At 39.7% G+C, this 24,353-nt stretch overlaps 1 protein-coding gene across 3 annotated transcripts; it reads right to left on the bottom strand.

The window, feature by feature from the left end:
- Positions 1-878: 878 nt before the first annotated feature.
- Positions 879-22,991, bottom strand: TVP23C (trans-golgi network vesicle protein 23 homolog C). Of its 3 annotated transcripts, none has more exons than XM_019712525.2 (7): positions 22,778-22,991; positions 17,633-17,715; positions 15,374-15,518; positions 10,089-10,178; positions 8,814-8,945; positions 3,390-3,518; positions 879-2,084 (listed from the first exon to the last, which is right to left on the bottom strand). In XM_019712525.2, the coding sequence occupies exons 1-7, from the start codon at positions 22,787-22,789 to the stop codon at positions 2,058-2,060; spliced, it is 618 nt and encodes a 205-aa protein (XP_019568084.1). In that variant the 5' UTR covers positions 22,790-22,991; the 3' UTR covers positions 879-2,057. The 3 variants fall into 3 exon arrangements, with proteins under 3 accessions (XP_019568084.1, XP_074175607.1, XP_019568085.1); XM_074319506.1 differs by having other exon boundaries at positions 22,428-22,782; XM_019712526.2 differs by having other exon boundaries at positions 1,903-2,084; positions 3,390-3,514; positions 22,778-22,962.
- Positions 22,992-24,353: the final 1,362 nt, after the last annotated feature.

Below are 24,353 nucleotides of genomic sequence, written 5' to 3'. Positions count from 1 at the left end.
ATAAGAATTCAGTTAGGCTATAGCAACAGAAAAGCCGAAACAATAACACTTAACCAAGAAAGAAGTTTGTTTCTCACTTAAAAATTTAGATAGGCAGTTCAAGGCTGCTATCCCATGAGAAGGAACGCAATCTCTACCTTCCTTCTCTGAGATTCACAAAATGAAGCTTCTGCCCCATTCCAAAATGGCTGGCTCAAGCTCCTCTATGGTGTCTACATTTCAGCTAGCAGGAAGGTAAAAAGTGGAGGGGATGGGTATGCCTCTCCTTTTAGGAATACTTCCTAGAAGTGTACCCACTCACCAGAACTCAGTCACATGGCCACACCAAGATGCAGCAAGAAAATCTGGGAAAAGCTGTTTTTGTTGCTGTGTCCCAGCTAATAAGTGGGAAACATGTAGAAGAAAAAAATGGATATTGGAAGGTAAGTGGTAAATCCTGCCACATGCATATTCTAAAATTCAATTAATATCTGATTTTTAGGATTGTGGGTTCAAATAACATAGTTACATCAAAACCTATACCAATGTGTATAGGGACACCCTGTTAAGACTCTCAACTCTAAAGATTCAGGTTAGAGCTTTCAAAATAATAACATGTCTTTTTGCAGCATCAACTTTCCTCACCAGATAAGCATAAGTAAAATGGCAAACAAGCACTTATTAATGACTTAATAAATTAGTAATTCTTAAGAAAGGAAAAGACATTAAAGACAAATATTTCCTCTAAAAACAGTAAACTATCCTGATGGGTCTTCCTGTAACATATGTTTCCTTGGGCAAGTTACTCAATAGCCTGAAGTTCCGTTTCACCACCTGTAAACAGGCATCACACAAAACAGATTTATCGTGAGGATCAAATGAGATTACACACGTCAAAGTGCTTTGTAAACAGTAGAGTTTTATACAAATATAAAGTTATGCACCTTCAAAGCTATCACTCCAAAAAGACACTTATTTAATTAAACAAAACATCTTTAAAAAATTTTTAACAATGTATAAATACATTCACAAAATAATCTGTTGATTAAGACTCCAATAAAGTTTACAGTGTACCTACAACAGAATTTACAGATGTCTATAATAGTTTGTAATTATTACATATATTGCTTTTTAGGAAATACCATTAATACAAAAGCATGATTTACAATACTCCCATTAAAGCAAGAAAAAAAAATAGATTCATAAAATAAAATGTCTTTTAGATATTTATTATGCCAAGTACTTAAATGATTATTCTCACTAAGACATAAGAATACTAGTCTTTCCAGGAAAAAAGATAGATTTCATTAGGCCAACGACCATTAATGCTCTTCTAGGAAGTTCCAAAGCCAAGCCCAGCTTCCTTTTCCAAAAAAATAAATAGAACAGCAACAATCTCTAGGTATCCCTTAAACATAAACTATGAAAATCCATTTATATTAATTGAACCTTAAATACGTGACTTGTTACAAACAAAGATGAACAAAATTTTAGAAACTAGTTCACCCACTGACCCAAATTTGGTTTTCACCTGCCTGTGAATGCCTAGGATAAGAAGTTTCATCATGAAGTATATATTAAGTTGTAAAATAAAAAATTATTTCTAACTTACACATAAGCCAAAGTGCTCACTGTTACCAGGGAAGTAAAAACCTTCTTCTGAAAATAATCTACAGAAATAATATATAAACACACATAGTTTTGAGATAGTTTAAGAACACCCTTCTATGTTCTATGGATCAAAATGCAAAGGTCTCCATTACGTGTGTACACGAACACAAACACTTTCATTAATTTGGGCTATATGGATACTACATGACTGTGCATACACATTATATACCCAGGAACCAAATTCTGACAATGTTTCTAGCAATGTCATACCTTCAAACCCCAAATGCTAGAAAGAAAATAAAAAATACGAAATAAAAATCTTCCTTTTATTCCTTAAGTAAATTTTAAAATGGAAAAACAAACCCAACACTCCTCTCTGCAACATGTACTGAGTTCTAGAAGGTTCAGAGTCAAGAATCTCTTCAGTTGTTCCCCAATGTAACAGAACACACAGGCTTTCACTCTCTTCAGGAAGTCTGATCACCCCCCGTGTTCTGCAAAAGAGTAAGAACACCTTAATATGAAAAGCTATTTTACTTAACGTAGCAGACTTCAAAGCATCAGGGAAACATTCAGCTCTATACTACACTAACTTACATTCAATTGCCCAATTATGTTAAAAATTACAAACATGCTGGAGAAGTAAATCAATGGAACCACCCAAATGTCCAGCCAGCCAGTCCCATTTTAGCAGAGCTTCACTGGGGGCCACATAAGCCTAACTAACCCCATCCATGTTGTCAGGCTCAACATTCAACTTCTCCTGTATTCAGTGTCCATCCCCATTTGAGAAACACTGAGAATCCTAAGGAGAAAACTATTAAGTACACATGTGACAACTACCATAAGGTGGACCACAGCAAAAACCCTCAGTCAGGAGCAGAATCACGTCCCCACAAGAATACTCCTTTTGTCTATGTTTTATCTTTTGTACAGGGAAAACTGTACAGTAGAATGGAACGAACAATGAATTCAAAAGGAGAGCTAGGTTGAACCGTAGTTTTGTACCATTTATTAGCTGTATATCCTTGAGTAGTCACTTAATCTCCCAGAGCTTTAGTTATCTAAACACAATACTAGGACCAGTAGCATCAGGACCCCCTGGGAACTTGTGAGACATGAGACCCCCCCACCCTAGACCCAGTGAACAAGAACTGTGGGAGTGGGACCCAGCAATCTGTTTTCGCCTTCAAGGTGATTCTGATGCATGTTCAAGCTCGAGAACCACTCACTGTCCAGTACAACTTGCCCAACCTACTACACAGAAACAAAGACTAATCAATTTTTCCCAATAACTATTTGCCTATGACTATTACTTATCCCACTGAAAACCCTAATTTAAATCTTCATATTGGTGAAATGTAGTAAAACCTGTATGTTCTTTAAAAAAAAATCTGAGTACTTTTAAATGATCTTTAATTAGAGAGTCTTATTTTGTTTCTACTTGTCCTTACTATACACCCTAAAACCATATACTATCATTCTTCAAAACAGAGTCCCAGAATTAATGGAAAGCAACTGAACTTAAGGTAATTTTTAAAAAATAAGTAATTATCAATGGTAGTTTATCTGTCTGGTTTTAAAATAATTTCAGGACACTGACAATACATTTCTAGGATGTCCTAAAAGCCTCCAAAGATTAACTAAAATAACTTTATCACCATCATCTCATAACTAAGCAAGTGCCTTAAAAAACTTTTTTTAAGTATCTAATAAAAATGAAATTCTACAAGAGTTAGAAATCATTGCATTAGTTGCTGACCACATCAAAATTACTCTCACATCCAGAAAACACTTACCTGTCTTAAAAACTGCTTTCCAAGATAAGATGTAGCCATGCTGGTTAAATTCTTTCTGCTGCCCACTTTGCACCGGATGTAGCCATATAGGTTGGCACCTTGTAGAACCACACCCATGGTAACCACTGCCTGGGAAAGAGAAAAATCATCAGCGATCACGGGGGTAAAATCGACTCAGCTTTCTCTATGCCATAAATGAGACAAGGGAGACTACCACGGGAAAGAGAAAAGGACGCTCTGCAAAGTAGGCTATGCCAATAAGACTCCTTCACTTGCCAGAATAGACCTATGCAACATATGTTCTGCACAAGGTACATCAGCCACCTGACAAATACTTACTAAACACATGCTATATGCCAGGCACCATGCTAGCCCCTGGGGATTCAGTGGGAGGATCATTCTAGTATTTTCCATGGGTGAGTAAAGATAGAAAAAAAGAGAGACTCAGAAGAGGCTCAAATGTTAATTATTCCTTTAAGAATTACAAAAGAATGGTCAAGAAATAGATCAAGTTCAATAAACTGAGAGCATGCAGAGGTGAATCTCTGCTCTATGCTAATGTGTCAACAGGTTTCTGAGAAAGCAAACCAGTGCCTCCAGGCAGCAATCAACAGGTGTTTGTCTTCTGTGACAGGCAGGGCACTGGTGGGGGATGGGGCATTAGGAGGAAATGCACGGCAGAGAGGTTCCTTGTGGTCATATCAGGGATCCTATAGGGGACCCCACTAAGACCATTAAGGATTGAGAATAAGAAACTCCAGCCTACTCTTTAAATATTACGGAAATAAAGTTAATTAGGACAACATGAGGGGATCCCATGGTTAAATATTCTAGAACAGGGGTTGGCAGTTTTTCTGTAAAGGGTCAGACAATAAACATTTTAGGCTTTGTGGGCCATGTGGTCTCTGTTGCAAATACTCAGCTCTGCCATTCAAACCCAAAAGCAGACACAGACAATATGTAAACAAACAGGCAAGGCTGTGTTCCAATAAAAATTTATAAAAACAGGTGTTGGGCTGGATCTGGCCTACAGGCCATAGTTTGCCAACCAGTTCTTTAAAAAACAACTCATTAGCTCATGTACCATTAAAAGAATTACCTGAGAAACATTTACACCTGTAAAAAGCTAGACAGCTAAGCAGAATTATCTTTTTCCAATCCAGATAGACTCTCCTTAACACGCTATACAGCTGATTCTAAGTTAGAGAATTCAAATGTTTAATTAAGGAACAGGTTCAAATCCCTAGTAAAGGAAGTAGAGTTGTACTTTCTGTTCTAAATGTATGTTTCACAGAAATAAATACATTAGAATTATATAAGATTGCTGGTTAGCTAAATAAACATAGAACTATGTCTTCACGTAAATAAATTTCCTTCAACTTCCCATGCACTCCTGGGTATTCACGCACCAAACAGGCCAGGAGGAGCTGAGTGCAGACTGAGCATCAATGTTATTCAATGGCAACAAACTGTAAAATGGATTTATCTATAAGTTAAAACAAGCAGCCTTCTGGTTTACAACGCTGTAGTGAAGCTGTGCATCAAGACCCCCCTTCCAATATATAAATAGCAAACAGATTTTTTAAAAAAAGGCAAATAAGCTGATACCAATATTTAAAAAGGTCAGGTCATCAGAGAAGGAGCCAGCTGGTGTCACTGCACAGCTCCTAACTCTACAAAGAAGCTCTAAGAGAAATTTCACTAATAATCACCACCCCTACCAACTGAGAAGGCCAGAGGATATAGACAGCCCTAAGGAGAAATACAGAAACAGACAGGAGAGCAGAAGCTCCCGCCCACCACCACCACCAATAAAGACCCAACAAAAGCAGGAAAATCCCAACAGCTTGATGGCAATGCCTTCCTGATGGGGTAGGAGGAGGACAGCAAGCACACCCAGTCATCAAGCTGATGACTATGGGAGAACAGAGGGTGGAAAGAGAATCATGGAGAGCCTGGGTGATGTCACCTTCCCACCCTGTGGTCTTAACACAGGAGCCCAAACCACCTTTCACACAACCTTCCCTGCTGTTTTAGGGGAGAGGAAGCACTGCTAAAGAAAGACTGGACTGTCTCTGCCAGATGGCTGCTAACTCCAGGTCCTCAGGAATGACCTAATGCAGGAGGGCAGAACCAGAGAAGTACACACCCAACCAGGAAAGAGGAACTTCACAACATAAAAGGCAAAACCCCAACAAGCCAGCCAAGGCAGCCAGAGGCTTGGCTACATTCTCCTCCCCACACCTGCGCCTTCAGGCCACCAAAGACTATCTCAAGGTAACAGGGAAGGCAGTCAAGGGGAATTCACCCAGAGTAAACCAGCGTAAAGAGGTATGGACAGAGCTGCCACCATAAGCAGGAGGAAAACGGAGGGGAAAAGGAAAAAGGCATCTATGCAAAACTATAGCAAAAAATGAAAATAAGAAAGGAACAGAATATGCAAAAGATAGGTGAAGAATCTATTCTGAAAGAAATACAGTCCACCAAAATAAAAGCATTCCTGGGAATACTTCACCCTGTGGAAGAACCTAGAGATAAGAATTCAAAGAGAATGAAAGTAAAATAACACAACAGGAGATGAAAATGAAGCTGGCAGAGCTAAGAAAATACAGAGAGAGGCCTTTGCTCACCACCCAATCTAAAGTAACTCGCTGTTCTTCCCCTTGGCACTCTCCACTTACCTTGTACCATTACCTTTCGAATTTGAATGCCTGCCCCTGCCCCACCCGTCCGCCATCTTATTTACTGAATGTCTACACTCTGATCCACTAGAATGTAAGCTCTATCGGAGCAGTTATATCAGCCCCTAACATTATCCCCAGTGCGTCAAGCAGCTCTTGCATATGGCAGACTCTTAAAATTATTTTCTGAATAAATAAATAGAAAGGAAAAGATGAGCGATCAAAGCAATTAAAGATGGTAGATGAGAATGGATTAAAATGACCCAACACAGAGATAAATGATACCTCAGAATTAGAGAAGCCAAAAAAAAAAAAAATAGAACATAAATAAATTTAAAGACTTAACAGAAGATAATTTTCCTGATCCAAAGCAAAACCTGTGCCTGCATATTAGAGGGGAACACAGTTTCCAGAAAAATTATTAATATAGAAAAAGATAAACACAAAGACATTCTGGTTATATTTTAAAACTTCAAGAATAATAAAATTATTTGTCCAGGGAGAAAAATGATTCACTCACTTACATGGATCAGATTTCTCTACAGAATTCCAAACAGAAAATGATGAAGTAATGTCTTCTAAATGCTGAGAGAAAGCTGTGACCCAAGAATATTAACCTAGCCAAGTCATCACGCAAGAATAAAGTCAACAGGCTCATATTCTTAGAGCAAAAGGAAAATAACACCTACAAGGTTTTTTAAAAAATCACCCAACAATGAAATACAGCCAACCAGGAAATAAAAGAAAAAGCTTCAATAAAAAGACTGAATCAATATACTTTAAAATACTGTATATCAAAGACTGAACAACCAGTAAAAAATAGCATTTCAAAAGGTGTTATGAACCTTGACAACAAAAATAATATTGGAACAAACAAAACTCAGGTGATAAAACAGGGAAGAAACAAAGGAGAGTATAAGAGTATTTATTTCATTTCCTTTCTAAGCAGAGTCTGAAGTCAATAAACAGGTTTAAGTACATTGCTTAAAATAACTAAAATAAGATTACGTAGTAAAGTTTTTGGAGAGTCGAAAGTTCTACACAGATTTTGGACTGCAGGAGGGTCAGTACCCCTAACCCCCATGATGGTCAAAGGTCAACTGTATAACCAACAAAAATCCAACGAAAATGCAGGGAGGAAAGGTGGGAGAAAGCATGTGTATTAACTTGACCATCTTTCACAGCAGGAAATCAATAGATATTATTAAATACATTTCCTGATTCATGAAACAGGGTATGATACAAACATGCAATAAAGATTACTAGAAAAACTAAACAAATATACCTTTCAAATTGCAAAAGGGAAAGTATTTATTTGTGTGCACAAAGAAAAAGAGAACCTATATAGCAAAACAGAGATAAGGAAGTATTAAAAATAGGGATAAAAAGCATTAAGGCCAAAATATATCTGATATCAACAGTTAAGTAAGACAAACTCAATAATTAAAAGAATAAGACTCAGTTTGGGTCAAGTAACAGATTATATTTTTCAAAGATGGTAGCAACAGTATATCCTGTTCCACATGCTCTTCTAGAACTTTCTTACCCTCCCCCCACAATTAAGGTGTAGAGCCTAATTCCCATTCCCCTGAAGGTGGACAGGCGGACACAGTGACTTCTGAAGCTAGGTTGTTATTATGGGCTGAACTGTGTCCCCCAAAAGTTCGTATGTTGAAGTCTTAACCCCACTATCCCAGAATGTGACTGCATTTAGAGATGGGGTTTTTAAGGAGGTAATTATAATAAAATGAGGTTACTAGGGTGGGCCTTAATCCAATATGATTGATGGTCTCATAAGGAAAGGAAATGAGGACACCCACATGTACAGAGGGAAGACCACGTGAAGACACAGGATGAAAATGACCACCCACAAGCCAAGGAGTGAAGTCTCAGAAGAAACCAACTCTGCCAACACCTTGATCTGAAACTTCCAGGCTCCAGAACTATGAAAAAATAAATGTTTGTTGTTTCTGCCATCCAGTCTGTGGTACTTTGTTATGGTAGCCCGAGGAAACTAATACAGTTGTAAAAGGTAATTCAGATTGTGACCTGGAGCTATGACCCTCCAAGTAAGCAGTCTAACTGCCATGAAGCCATCAGTTAGGATGAAGCCCAAACTAGCCATGTGTTGAGACCACGTGGGAGGCCATGGAACCTCATAAAGAGAGAGGAGATGCCTTACCAGCCCCCAGCAAGCCACACCAGCCCCAGTGGCAGTTCTCTAGCTGCAACTGCGTAAGATCCCAGCCAGAACCTCCACACAAGCCCCTTCTAAGCTCCTGAACCAGGGAAACTGCGAGATCATAAAATGTCTGTAGATGTTTTAGGCCACTAAGTTTTGGGAAGATTTACTACATAAGCAATGGACAGACAGAACAGGTTACCAACCAATACTTTCAAAAGGACCACTCTGTTAGTTACAAGCTAAGCTCAACTTGTTTGGAGTTTACTGAACATCCCCACCCAACAAGACAATAATGTGATAAATAAGGTAATCTCTATACAAGGTAGGCGAAGTCAAAATTCTGCTAGGGGCTTGGGGAACTGGTGAAACGGGGTCTGTAACAGGACTCTGCTTGCAGTACTTAAAAAGTAGAGTTGGGAAACCAAACCAAACTTGGGAAATACATAATGAAGCTGCCTATTCAAGATAAGTCTCTAACGTTGACACTGATGGCTGCTTATTATGATCACCCATTAGGCATCTTAATGGGTTGCTCAGTAGCTCCACATTTATACTCACCAACCACTTCACTCTGAAGGAGAAGAGCGCACTGAAGGCAAAGATGACCCACAGCACCGGACAGGTGACAAGTCCTAACCAAAAGATTCTTGATTCGGCCTCTGAAATAGGATTATTCTCTTGAGAGGACGCCTACAAAAGAATATGAATTTAATAACCAATATCAATAAAAAGTTTAGCATTTTTAATGAAAAACAACTTACCCTCAATTCAAATAAATTAATACAGACAACCCAAGTCCTAAGTTAGAACCCACCCCTCCCTAAAAAAGTTAGTAGATCTACCACTATTATAATTTTAGGAACTGGTTTTAATATACTTTGTTTCAAATCAAGAATTTTGCATTTTCAGGGCAGTGTGGACAGTGTAAGGGTGATCTCTGACAGGCTTCTATTCAATTCTTCTTGCACTTACACTGCTTATTCATAAGGAAGCTCTGAATGATTCCTCCTAGGTGAGGATCAAGGAAATCAAAGCTATAGTCATCCTACAAGGTCAAGTCAGGGACCAGAGAAAGGAATGGAATTAAGGGATTCTACACAATGACTTAGCAAAACCCAGGAATTTAAAAGGGTGATGAGCTGTTTCCAAGGTAGATTTTATAAAATAAAGGAATATGGGCTCACTGAGTACAATGCTGCTTTCTAAGAAGTACCTGTCAAGGCCCTTTCAAGAAGAAGACAAGCAATTTCATCATTAATGGCTCCAAAAATTTTGTGCTCTGCCTCCCAAATGGATTTCCACAGGGAAACTGAATGTTCACTACAGATAAGCAGCTAACCCTAGACCAGTGCCCCCCTAGGGCTCCTGAAGGCGTAATTTAAAAATAGACTGCTCTGATCAATTCAGATGTTCTATCCAGTTGCAATCCTTCTCTTTCTTTTTCCTGCCCCCGAATAGAAGAGGACCATGGGAGGAAGGACAGAACAAGCTGGAAGCTTGTCATATGAGGCCAGGTAACATAAGGCTGAAGGTCATCAGAAAGAGATCCTTCATCGGCAGCCCCTCAGAGGCAATTTAGCACACTGTATAAAGTCTGACCCAAAGTCCACTCTCTGAGGATTCTTTCCTGTTCATACCTGTTTCTAGTCTGAAGTAGCCAGAAAAATGTTGTAAGTTTTAGAAGGGCATCTGGTTTAGTGTTGACACACCCAGTGACTTGGGGTAGTACTTTTAATCTTGAATACTTCATCCTTAAATAGTCAAATGTAATCTACACATAATTTTATTGAAGACACTCAAAAAAAAGGGGGGCGGAGGTTAGAGGCAGTTTACCTTCCTGGATTCAAACACCCAATGGCTGTTTCCATCTTCATCAATATGATTCCACCAACGTAGGCCAACCATTAGTCTACCTGTGACATTCTGGTAAAGATTAATACACACACACACACAATTTTAAAAACATTATTTAAAGATCTACCATAAGGTCACATCTTAGTGTAACATTTCACAAACAGAACAGCATCAGCTTAATGTCCATAATATCTAGTTAAAGACCTATTATTACGTACTAGGTTTGGACAAAAGATCAAACCAAATGGCAATGGCAGGACCAGCAGAGGTGGAGGTGACAGGGTAAGCATATCCATAACATTACCCTTCTCTTTTCCCTCATGAACTCTTGTCCTTTCTCCAGTTCCCTAATGTGTTCCTAAACCCCTTGCTATTTAGCTACTGTGACCTATTTTTCCTATCTATATCCTGACTGTAGCTACATATATTTTACAACTGTGTATCTCTAAATGGTTGTTATGGACTGAATGTTTGTATCTCCCCCAAAATTTATATGTTGAAATTCTACCCACCACCACGTGCTATTAGGAGAGGGGGCCTTTGGGAGGTAATTAGGATTAGACGAGGTCATGAGACTGAAGCACTCACAAATGGGATCAATGCCCTTACAAGAAGCAAGAGAGAGCTTTCAACCTCTCTCCGCTTCCACCACGTGAGGATACAAGGAGGGTTCGGCAGTCTGGAACCTGGAAGAGGGTCCTCACCAGAAGCCAACCATGATGGAACCCTCATCTTACATTTCCAGCCTCCAGAACTTGGGAAATAAATTCCTATAGTTTATAAGCCACCAGCCTATGGTATTGTTATAGTAGCCCAAATGTCTAAGACAATGGTTACAGGTATTGGACTTAGTACCTCAAATGTACCAAGCTCTTTTTTCTTATTAATGTAACAAATTACTTTGATAGCTTTCCTAATGTTTATTTACTCAACAAGTATTTATTGAGCACTTACTATGTGCTGGTGATGAAATGGTGATCGCATATACATTCCCTGTTCTCATGGAGCTTCAAGTGTTGTGGGGAAGAGAGGCAGCCAACCAATGTGCATGGGTACCATTACCAACCGTGATAAGTACTGAGGGGGGGGTGTGGGACATCTTAAGAGTCTAATATGGAAATATGATCTAGTCAGGAATCAGAAAATGTCTCTCTGAGGAATCAACATAAGGAATGAAATTTAAAGGGTAAGTAGGAATTGATAATGCAGGTATTTTTAATTAGTGGTGTCCACTAATAAATTCAGTGGTTCTGTGAACTTGGGTGCGGAGGAAGAATCATTTCTATATTTTCACTAACTTCTGCCTAAATATCTTTAAATTATGAATGTAGACAACCACAGTAGAAATAACAGTACCTGTGATACTGTTATTAAATAACAGTTTATTAAATAACAGTTACCTGTGATACAATAAAAACCAGTTATTTTTCATAACTATACTTGTTGCAGATATCACAAAATATTGTTTATACTCATCAATGCTTTCAAAGTAATGAGACCTGCTGCTAGATCTTGCTATTTAATGCATTAACAAAGTACATATCACTAAATCAGAAATTTGTCTTTTTCATGTCTTCATATTTTAATATAAGTGACTTTCTTTGTAATCTTACATATTTTCTTTTATGTATTTAAAAACATTATTCTCAACTTCATGAGACTGTGAAAGGAGTCCGTGGCAAAAAAAGGAATCCTCGTGTTAAGGTTATGTGCAAATGAAAACATTCCAGGTAGAAAAGCAGGCATGGAAGCCCTAAGGAAGAAAGTGAAATCTATAGATTTATGGGACTTGGTGATTAACTGGATATGGGGTAAGAAGAAAGCAACTCATGTATTTTTGGTTTGCTCAAGTAAAAAAATAGGCCCTGGAAAGGAAACACTGATGGAAGAGCAGCATTCTGGGGCCGGAAGATGATAAGGATATTTTACACATGTTGATTTGAGAAGTCTTCAAGACAGCCAAGTGAAAATGTCAAGAAGACAGATGGATAGGTCTGGAGCTGTGAGGACAAACCTGGACTGGAGATAAAGATCTGGAAATCAGCCTGGCTTAAAGATAAGCAACTGAAACCAGAAGCACAGATCGCACTGCTTAGAAAAGGAATACAGAAGGAAGAACTTTAAAGACCAAAATTAATTTTGTAGAAATGCTAACACTTTAAAGGCTAAGTAAAAAAAAAAAAAAAGAGCTGGCAAAGACCGAGACGAGCCAGAGGTCTATTTTACTGGCATTTTTAAATAACAGCTCTTAGAATATTTCAAACGCCTCCATTTCCCAATTCTTTACTTTCTGCTTTTATCAATATTAGTTTGTTTTCATAATTTCTCTCAAGCTTACTGTTTGTTTTTGAAACTTCCAGACCTCTAATAATAAAAGCCTTTAGTCTATTATTTGTCCTCTGAATTCAGCTTTAGACACTTTCCAAAAGTTTGTGTGTAGATGATCAGTGGCATTAGGTATAAATAATCCCATATTTACAGTTTTTGTTTTCTTTTTAAGCCAAGATATTTAGCAGGTTGGCTTTTTCTTTTTAACTCCAATTTTGACAACCATTTTATATTAATTTCTAATTTTGTTGCACTGGACTAGAAAATGTAGCTGCTTTGAGCAATTTATTTCAACTTTCTTTGTTGTGATATTTAATCAATTTTTGTTAAATGTTGCACAGGAACGTAACAAGAAGGTATTAAATTATCCCTAGACAACAAAGTTCCAAATATAGCTACTAAAAGTGACCCTGTTATTCCAATCAGATCCTTTAGACCTTAACTTATTTTTTGTTGCTTTGATCTGTCAAAGACAGTGGCGCGTGAACTCCTATCACAATAATGTTCCCTCTATCTTCTCCTAGCGTCTAACAGTTTTTCACCACACATAATTTGATGTAATGTCAGTCTGTGAATGAGCCTTACTGTGTGATTCATAAGATGACCTTTTTTGTTTCTGAGTGCTGTTACTCTCATTTCTATTTTGTCTAATAATGATATTACAATGCCAAGTTTCTTTTTGTGTGAATTGGTCTGATGCTATCTTTGCCTTTTTGTACTTTTTTTAATGTCATAATTTTAGTTAGAAATTTTTGACTGGACTTTTGATTTTTGACCCAATCTTACAATTCTTATCTTTAAAGAGACTTTAATCAAATTACATTTACTGCTATAAACAATTTGCTACTACTTCTATCACCTTGTACTATGCCTTGTGATATTTAAGCTTCCTTGACATGCGCTTTGTTTCCTTCTCTGACTGTATGAACTATGTTTTAGTTCCTCCTATCTTCTCCAATGTGGTGGAACACACACAACTTATTTTAAATTTTACTAACAATTACCATTAAAGTTTTAAAACTGTTATTTAACCTTTTTTTACTCTATTTGTCAGAGTAAGGATAAAACAAAAGCCCCATTTTTTAATTTTTAAAAATAATTTTCTCTTTTTATTTATCTCTTTTTTAAATAATTGTATCTCTTCTCTTGATAACTCAGCTTCATGAGACTGTGAAAGAAGTCCACGGCACCAAAAGGAATCCCTGTGTTAAGGTTATGTGCAAATGAAAACATTCCAGGTAGAAAAAAGTAAGCATGGAAATCCTAAGGAAAAAAGTAAAATCTATGGATTTATGGGACTTGGTGATTAACTGGATATGGGGTAGGAAGAAAGCAACTCATGTATTTTTGGTTTGTTCAAGTAAAAATAATAGGCCCTGGAAAGGAAACACTGATGGAAGAGCAGCATTGAGATCTATAATAATTATGTCATATCTCTGTTCTAACTGGGTTCGGATCACTGCTTACCCCCTTTCCCAAGTTCATTTAATAATATCCCCATCTTGACTTTAAGGGTGACATTTTTTAAGCTGTTGTTTAAAAAAAAAAAAAAAAAGACCAGTTTATCAGAAGATATATTTTTTGGCCACATTTTTTAAAACCCTAAACCCAGAAGGATTTCATTATTTAATTATAAGAGTTTGGAAACTACCAAGAAGAACTGACCGAAGGCCATGTTCTATCTGGCTAAACAGAAATTATATTAACAAAAAGAAAACATTCCTCAAAACAAAACTGTGATCAGGATATGGTAAACACTTTAGAGCATAAAGCAACAGAAGAAATTCAAAGAAAAACAAGCCAAAGACTACAAAATAAAAGCCTAAAGATAAGAGACCTTTGTATTCTTCACTCTCAGCATTTTGTGATCTATGGAAACTGGCTACCACCAAGCCAATCACTTCTGTTATCTGTAAGAATCAAAGGTCTAAAAATGGCTGGGTTGGTGACTGTGAACAGACTTGTAACATCTTAACTGTTCTTTTAATTAATATATGTGTCTCTGAAATTCCAAAATTAGCTTTTGCTTTTTTTTGGGGGGAGGGGCCTTTGACTTTTTCCCATCATTGTATTATACTATGAAAATTTAAAACAGAAGAGTCAAGTTTTAGAGTGAACATCCATATACCTACCACCTAGAGACTACAGTTAACATTCTGACAGTTACTTCATCACATGTCCACCTATCTATGTACCTATCTATCTCTATCTCTATCTCTATCTATCTATCTATTCATCCCTCTACTCATCATTGTCTTTGAGTTTGAAAACATTTCTTACACTCCTTTCGATCCCCTATAAAAGGGTTTCTCAACTTCAGCACTACTGACATTTTGGGCTAATTATTCTTTGTTGTGGGGGCTGTCTTATCTGTGTATCTTAAGATCTTTAGCAACATCCTTGGCCTCTAGCCACTACATGCCAATAGCATACTTTCCCCACCCCAGTTATGATAACCAAAAATGTCTTCAGACATTGACAAACGTTTCCTAGGGGGCAAAACTGGCCCAGGTTGAGAAATACTGCCCTAGAACTCACATAGGAGCCTTCACAAATGGTGGGTACTCCTTAACTATTTGTGAACAAACTATCTTGGGGTCTTATCTAGAAACACAAAACACAGCTGGAGGTGACGCTGAAGCAAAATCAGTGGTATGGATTAGAAGCAGTATGTAGGGTCTGTAGCTGCTAGTCACATTTTATTTGTTTAATTTTAAAGCTGAGATAGGCTGACATAAGGCACACACAAGTGAGTAGTATAATAACCAATATGTGATCTGATACACCTGGCACTTTAACCCAGATGAGGCCTAAGGTAACAAAAAGATGTATTAGCACCAATCCAAAATGCTAAGTGTCATTTTGTTTATTGTTTAATACATCATTCAATCTCATCATATTAAATATGATTTCAAAATATAAACAATCAAACCTACCTTGACAGCCCAAAAGTCACATGACAACAACAAGATAATTGTCACCATACAGGCAATAAAGCTGCGGCTGAAAAATTCACAGAGAAGGTAGACTATAATTGCACTGACTCGAAAGAATAAATGGAAAAATGATGCCACTGGGTGTCTGAAAACCAAAACATAACAAGAAATGCAATTATATTTTACACAGGTACTGTGGATGTAGATGAAAAATGCTTCAGCCATAGCGTAATCATGCAGTTTGGTCAAAGCAAAAGACATGAGTTGAGTAAGAAGCAAACCACCTACCTCTCTTTTTTCGTAAGTGCCATTATTTGACTGGGCCCTATTGTCACAGCAAATACACTATGTAAACATGATTTTAACACCTCATTGAATATACTTTCACAAAATACAAGGTGTGATCAAACAATATGATGAATGTTTAACTAAAAAAAATTATTACAGTAAAAGGCACATTTGCCATCAATCCCCCTCAAAATACCCATCGCTTTGCATACACTTATTCCATCATTCTTGCCACTTTCTAAAGCAGATCTGGAAGTTCTCTTTCACGAGTGTCTTTAGTTGTGCCATCATGGCTGCCTTGAAGTCTTGAATCGATTCAAAACAGTTACCTTTCATAGTCATTTTGACTTTGAGGAAAAGCCAGAAGTTGCACGGTGCCAGATCCAGTGATTAAGGTGGATGAGGACACTGTAACGTTTTTATTTGACAGAAGTTGCCGTACCAGAGCGATGTGTGACACAGAGCATTGTCATAATGGAGGATGATTTACAGCACACTTTAAAACACATCTCTGTCAACCATAGCTCACACCTGACTGACTGCACCCAACAAGTTGAAACTTGTCACACACTTTACTAAAGTTGGATGCACCACTTCCTGTATTGAAGATCCCTGCCTTTCCGTTGGATGGCACTCGGCAGCAGCATTCACTGTATTTTGTGATCACAACAAAAGGCTCCATGTCACACATCACTTCTGGTACAGCAATTTCTGTCAAATAAAAACATTACGGTGTGTCCTCATCCACCTTATTCACTAGATCTGGCACCATGCAACTCCTGGCTCTTCCCCAAAGTCAAAATGATCAATGTTTCCCAAAGGAAAACATTTTGAATCGATTCAGAACATCGAGGCAGCAACGACAGCGCAACTAAAGACACTCACGTAAGAGGACTTCCAGAACTGCTTCAGAAAGTGGCAATAAACGATGGGATAAGTGTGTTAGAAGCTAGGGGAAGTATTTTGAGAGGGATTAATGTCAATGTGTCTTTTACTATAATACATTTTATTTAAACATTCACCTTATTTTTTTATCATACCTCATACATAACAGGAAACTTTACCAAGCTTGGAGAAATAAGGAAACCACAGTCTTAGGATTGAATCCTATTTTCATACATCTAAAAATCATTAAAAAACAATTTCTAGGCCCTCAGAAGTCACTTTAGGCATTATGACAAAGTACTCATCAATGTTGATATTTAAGAGTTTTATTGAGATGTGATCCATATACCACACAATTCACCTATTTAAAGCATATAATTCAATGGTTTGGGGTATATTCACAGAATTGTGCAACCATCACCACAATCAATTTTAGAACTTTTTCATTACCCACAAAGGAAACCCTGTACCCTTTGACAGTCACTCCGCATTTACCCCAACCCCACCCCTCTCCAGTCCTAGGCAACCATTAATGTACTATTTGTCTCTATAAATTTGCCTATTCTGAACATTTCGCATAAATGAAATTGTACAGTACGTGGTCTTTTGTGACTGGTGTCTCTCAGTATGTTTTCAAGGTTTAGGTAGAATTTGATTTCATTAAATGAATTTCTTTAGAGAGAACTAAACTTGGAATAGAAATATGTTTGGCTTGATATTTTCATGTTAGTTTATACAAAAAGATGCAATTCTGAAATTTGCATAATAAATCAAAGTATAATGTATCTATAGAAACTATTACAAAGAAATGGTAAATTCTTATAAACAGTAGCTAGAATTAACACACCAGTGTTCACATAATTGGATCTGTAGATTTGAAAAGTCAAGTGTCGAGTAAAATTCCATATGCCAGTTATTTCCAAAGAAAATATGAAATGTCACCTGTCTCAGACTAAAGGTCACACTAGTGATACACAATATTCACAAGTACATCATGACCACTCTGCCTTGAATCCCATCAGCTGGCACCAATCTATGGACAGAACAGAACTGGACTAACACAACTGTTAAAATTTATTCTCATACCTGATTTTGGATTTTTTTGGTCTATTAGCTGTTTCCTCTTCTGTATCAAACAGGGCAACATCTTCAGTGTCATCATTACTGTCCTAATAGGAAAATTAAATATCCATGAAGCAGAATGACATTCAGTGAGCATGCCTGCTACGTGCAAGGCAGCACGCTACCAAAATGGAAGACAAGATTAAGACATGGTCACAGCCACCTGGAATTGATCACCTATGAAAAGGGCATGCACAGTTCCGTCACCCCACCCCCGATCACCTGGCAAAACCCCCACATGGTAATCCAAGTCCCTGCTGTCTCCATCCCTTCCCAAGCCGCTGAGAAAAACCACCGTGGGAGAAAAGCACCAGTGTGCAAATGACGTTAAGTCAGAGAACGCTGAGGCTACCAGGGAAAACCCAAATGTTGCTGGCGCCTTCACAGCATCACCTGACTGCATCCTTGTTTCCCCGATCCCTTCTCACAATTCTTTCTCTTTTTATCCAAAGCAAAGCCAATTATTTGTGCTCAGAATCACTTCTTTTCCTGCCTCTTTGGGGACTTCTTCCGTCAATTTTCCCTTTATTTACACTTTCTTGTATCTTCAAAGCTTTCTACTGGATCTTTCTAATCAGCATATAAACTTCTTCAGGTGTCCTTTATAGCACGGAAAAGATTTTTTAAAAACCCTGATCTTGAATCTCCCCTTCTATCTTCTACTTTTCTTCCCAGAGCGTTTCTTCCTTCCATAACTTTAGGCTTCTAAGAATGGTTCACACCTCAACTCACTACAATTCACCTTCAGCTCAATCACAGTGAATCTGCTCTTTATACCCTCACTAGTGCCAGCAACTCACCAGCCTCCCTGCTTTCATCTCTAGTCTCACCCCAACTCTACTCCAGCCTCTCGTATCCACTGAGTAATCCTCCCAACATGGATATCCTGCCATGTCACTCGCCTGCCCGTCTTCCTTTGGTGCCCCTACATGCACAGGATAAAACCTAACTCCGTCACACACAGCATGGGAGAGCTCATGATGTGACGCCCCCTACTTACCTTCTGACACTTCCTCCCACTGAATATTACAGCAATACTGTTACTACATGTTCTGAAAACACTGCTCTCTCCCCTCCATCTGCCTTTCATGTTGTCTCTCACCAAAAAGTTCTTCCCTTCCCTGTCCCCGACATAGTTCACCATCAGGCAAACACCAAATCATCTTTCAAATTTCAGCTCAAATACTGACATAGCTGAGCAACTTTCCTGGAAATCCCCAGGCATACCATTTCCTGTTCCCACAGCACTTGAACAAATCTCCATTTGAACAATTATCTCAGGATATTCTTACTGCAAGTCTACCCTACTCCATCCAGACTCTGAGCTACTGGAGGGCAAGGTCCATCATTACACTGTAATAAATCCTAGTGTCAAGCAGAGTGCCAGGCCAGGAGATAAAGCATTTGTTGAAGGCATGAGAGAACACAAAGGAGGCAGTCACCTGTAATACGTGTCAGACTGTGATCAGTGCCAGGAAAAATGTAAGTGCAAACAGGTAAGGAAGAGGCTGTGGAGAAGCTTCCTGAAGGAGATTTTATCAGCTGGGCCTTGACAGAGCAAGTAAACCTCCTGCTCACTCTAGTGCGTTAACTAGAGGAACAGAAGTGAGAACACACAATGTATAACAGCCAAGGAGCCCACTGAGTAAGTGAAGCATAAAAGTGGAGTAGAAACTAAAGCTAAAATGTAAAATGGATTCAGATCCGAGACCAGTGCTTCTCAACCTTGACTGCAGGCTGAAATTACCTACGGTGCTATTTAAAAAACAAAACAAAACAAAACAAAAAAACCTGATACCTGGGTCCCACCCTGAGGTTCAGATGTAATTGGTCTGGGGTGAGATCTGGGCATCTGGATTTTTTAAAGCTCTCTAGATGACAATAATGGCAGTGAAGAACTGAGATCTACTGTATGATGCTATGGAATGAAAAGCTGAGGCCTTCCGCTCTTCATCCCAATACTCCAATCTCCATCCAGCAGCCAAGGTGACCTTTTCACATTAGATCATATCATTCCCCCACTTAAAACCCACAGCACTTTGACTGAAAAACAGACTCCTTATCATGACATACCACAATCTGGCCCCTGCCCACCTTGTCTCAGGCCATCCCCCTCCATTAACTGTTAGGCCCAATAATGGCTCCTCTCACTCCACCAAAGATCAGGTTCTAATCCCTGAATCTTGTGAATATGTAAATTTACTTGGCAAAAAGAATTTTGCAGAAGTGATTAAATTAAGGATCTTGAGATGGGGTAGTTATCCTAGATTATCCAGGTGGCCCCAATGATGTAATCACAATGGTCCTTGTAAGAACATGGGAGGTCAGAGAAGGTGATGAGACAATGGAAGTAGAGATCAGAGAAAGAGAAATATGAAGACATTATGCTGCTGCCTTTGAAGATGGAGTTAGGAACTATGAGCTAAGGAATGCAGACAGCCGCTAGAAGCTGGAAATGGCAAGCACACCGGCTCTCCCCTTGAGCCTCCAGAAGAAACATAGGCTAGCCAACACCTTGATTTTAGCCCCTGAAGACTCATTTTGGACTTCTGATCACCAGAACTTTCAGATAATAAATTTGTATTAAGCAACTAAGTTTATGATAATTTGCTACAGCAGCAATAGGAAACCTATACAGTAACTAAGCCCCTGCCAGACTAGCCTCCTTTTCAGTTCCTTAAACATGCCAAATTTGTGCCCACTTGTGGTTCATTCTATCTAGAACACTTTTCTCTTGCCCTGCTCTTTGAAAAACTGGCTTCTTCTCACTTATTTTAGTGGTACAGCCAGAAACAGGAAAAAGGACAAATAGCTTTGCACTCTGGAGTTGCATTTACTGAGATGGGGAAGACTGTGGGCAAAACACATTTCAGGGTGAAATCAGGAATTTGGTTTTGGACACCAAGTTCAAGCTGCTAGTATTAAGAACTTAAAAAAAAAAATTTGAGTAAGACGGGGAACCATTAGTGTTCTGAGCATAGGACTAACACATTCTGACTCATGTTAAAAGGAAAATTCTGACTACTGCATTAATTTGTAAAGAACAGGTAAGGGGGGGAAGAGAGAAAGATAAAGGCACAAAGCTGGTCAGGAGACTAATCCAGTAACGAAGCCAAGCAGTAATGGTTTGGTCTAAGGTGGATGCAGTGGAGGGAGTGAAAAGTACCCAGATTCCAAATACATTTTAAGGTACAACTGACAAGAATTACTGATAGATTAAAAGTGGGGGTAAGAGAAAAGGAGTCAAAGAAGATTCCAAAGTTCTTGCCCTTAGCAGCTAAAAGGATGAAGATGCCAAAGGCAGATGCTAGGCACCCCAATATTTGCAGGTCAGAAAGTTGAGAAGGAATAAGCAATGGGGGGGTGCTAAGGAGTACAAGCAGACCCAGGAGAGGGTGGTACCCTGGAAGCCAAGTGAGGAAAGTGTTTCCAGGAGGAGGATCCAATTAACTGTGTCAAATGCTGCTAACAAGTAAGAGGAAAACCGAAAAGTGACCACTGTATTTTTAACAGGTCATCATCAGTGATCTCAGTAAGAGCAGTTTCAGTATGGCAGGGGAAGGAGGGAGAAAGCCTGACTAGAATGGATAGAAGAGAGAATAGCAGAATTAAGACTCAAGTGTAGATAAATCTCTTATGAAGCAAAGAATGGAGTGATAGCTGAAAGGGCATATGGAGTTGAGTTTTTATTTAAGATAGGAGCAAGTAAAGCATGTTTGTATGCTGTGGTAACCACGCTTTTAAAAGGGGGGGGAGGGAATGATCCAAGAGAGAAGGGAGAATTGCTGGACCAATAATTCCTTCCAGCAGGCAAGAAGGGATGGAAACCAGTGCACTAGAAGAGGGCACAGCCTGAGAATGGAACACAGACAGTTCAATTATAATAAAAGGGAGGCTGTGTGGGAATTAGGGCAAAGATGCAGATGGCAAGGGGTATGATAATTCTCTTCTGATGGCTTCCATTTTCTCAGTGAAACAAGCTGACAGAAGGTAAGGAAGAAACGTTGGCAGTTTGAAGATAGAGACATTTTAGTAGCGGCCTAGGAGGCTGGGACAATGAGAGAACAGTGGAAACGTAGTGATGACTGCCTGCCAGTATGAAGGGCTTACTTGAGGTTCATGGTCACAACTTAAAGTGGGAACAGTCAGTAGGGTTGTGTGCTTTTTCCCAGCCTCCTTCAGGCTGGGTGCAAGTTCAGAAATTTAACCATCACTGGACTTTGTTCACTCAAGTCACCTCCACAGGGTGGTCTTTTCTGACCATAAATCCTAAGGTTGTCCTATTAACGGATACTTACTATTACGTCATCTTATCTTTGTTATCATTATCTGAAAATCTTGTTATGTAACTTATTACGTCTCACCACCTCAACTCCTCGACAAGCTCCCATCCCCCAGCATCCTCCAAGTCACCAGCAATTCAGGGCAAGAAATATGTACTGTTCACAGCCCTATCCCAGGGCCATAGTAACCCCTCAATAAGAAAAAAGTACCCATGATCATTTAAGTAAACCTGCACTATAAACAGCAGTTTTAATAGAGATTAAATTATTCTTGCTAATCTCTAGTTGTACATTTTTGGACTGTAATTAACTCTATGGGCACAGATGCGGTCATCGACACAAACCAACCATTAACCATCACCAATTCACTGTTCGTTTGGCGACGGAAACTTGAACACAAAGCCCGGGTGGTGTCTCCTATTACGACAGGATCGCAGCGCACCCCGAGGGGCCAGGCTTGTCCCCCTCACGCTCGCCTGTCCGCGAATAGTTTAAAAGACCACGGCAACTTCACACGAGCGTTTCTGCAGCCCGGCACCGGCGCCACGCAGCCTCCCGCGTCTGTCGACAACGCGCTTCTCCACACCCGGAAGCTGTTCCCCCTCAACGCAGTCGGGGTCACCCGCCCCCCGAGGATTCAGAGCCCAGCGGCGCCCCCGGACGACGGTCCAGGGCCGTCCGTCTCCTATCCCTTCCCTCTCCCTTCTCCTCTCGGAATCGGGGAGCGAGCCGGGGCGCATACACAACAGCCCCGGGACGCTCGACTCTCTCCCCACCCATCCTCCAAGCCGAACCCCCACCCTCACCCCGCGCCACAGCCCCTTACCTGCTGCAACATGGCGGCCCTGCGCCAGCCCCACTTCCGGGAACCACGTCAGCGCGGCAGCCGCCGGGCGGGGACTGGAAATGACGCGGCCTGGTCACCAAAAGCCAGAAAGAGCCAAAGTACGAGCCTCAGCTCGTCCCCACTTCCACTTCCAGGCGCCTTGCGGGAGGAGCAAGTGCCGACGCGTATGCCAGAGGGGCGAGATCCCGGACACAGCGAGAGAGTGGGCGGGGCGACGGCGGGGCGGGACGGCCAGGGGGCCCGGCGAGTGCGTGGTCTGAGGTACCCGGGAGGGCGGATGGGCGGAGCCAGAAAGTGGGCGGGGCAGCCAGGGGGCGGAGCTGGATGCAAGGACTGGGGCGGGGACTGGTCCAAGCAGGAGCAAAATACCCGCTGGGAAAGGAGCCCAGTTCTGCAGTTGGCTTTAGGGTGCGAGCTTTGTGCTTTGTCACGTGGAGATATTGTTGCTACCTAAAGAGGTGTCATTCTCACCAGCATCCATGTCCTGAAGGCGGGGTTGGGGGCGGGGTTTTATTATTCTATGGTGCATTTTGTTTGTCTTACAATATGTTTTCCTGTATAGTGTTATATTTGTACCTTAAATTTTAGAAGCAATTGAAAAAAATTAATGTGCTCCTGCAAAGGGGTAAAAAGTTTTTAAGAGCAAACCAGCAGCACTTGAGTAAACAAAAGAGGGTTTAATTATGGGAGGAAAACAGACACCACGAAACAGTAAGGAACAGAGAAGGTGAGAAGAACATGGGCCCTGGAGTTTGAGCTTCTGGGTTTGAGCCCTGGCTCCTCCACTCACCTGTCATCTAACTAACCTTTGTGTCAGTCTTTCCTCAGTTGTAAAATGGGGATGATAGTATCATACATGGTAAGTACCTCGTAAATAGGAGATGGTATTCTTATTACTATTTATTACTTATTATTACTACGCCAATGGTGTGATCTTGCCCATATGAAAGACCTGAAATTCAGGGTCATCTTAGAAACTGGTTATAACAGCATCCTATCTGCACGGCCTAGTCAAACTGCTATGGAAGGCTCACAGAATAATGTGTATTGGCACATTTCCTTAATTGAGGGGATTCTATTTAAATCACTATTTTCACATGCTATTTGCCAGTGCTACTTTTAACCTAATCTAATTTTTTTTTTTTAAATCTCAAAGAAGAGAAAGCTTGGCAAACAATTATATTCCTGCACTTGGAAGTGAAAAGCTGAGGCTGTGAAGAGGTGGCCTTTGCATCTAGACTACATGTTTTGGTAGCCCATCCAGTGTGTGGGTTGTGGGGTTTGGTTTTTGTTGGTTTTGTTTTGCATTCTATTTGAATTCACTACCATCTATATAGGAAACTCTCAATTTAGTTTACTTCCTGCATAGGAAAAAAAAGTCAGATTTTCCTTACTGTGTTTCTTTCTTATGTGTCTTTACTACTCACATAAAACACTTCACTTCTGGTCACCAAATGTGTGGAGGTTTTTCTCCATACCAAGCAATTCTCTGCGACAGCAACACCAGCTGAGTGCCCTACAATTTAATTCTGACACTGTCCACCTGGAGATAGCA

The sequence above is a fragment of the Rhinolophus sinicus genome, linkage group LG15 (genome assembly GCF_036562045.2).
Source record: "Rhinolophus sinicus isolate RSC01 linkage group LG15, ASM3656204v1, whole genome shotgun sequence".
Taxonomy (NCBI): Eukaryota; Metazoa; Chordata; class Mammalia; order Chiroptera; family Rhinolophidae; genus Rhinolophus; species Rhinolophus sinicus.
This window is presented reverse-complemented; position numbering and strand designations above follow the sequence as displayed.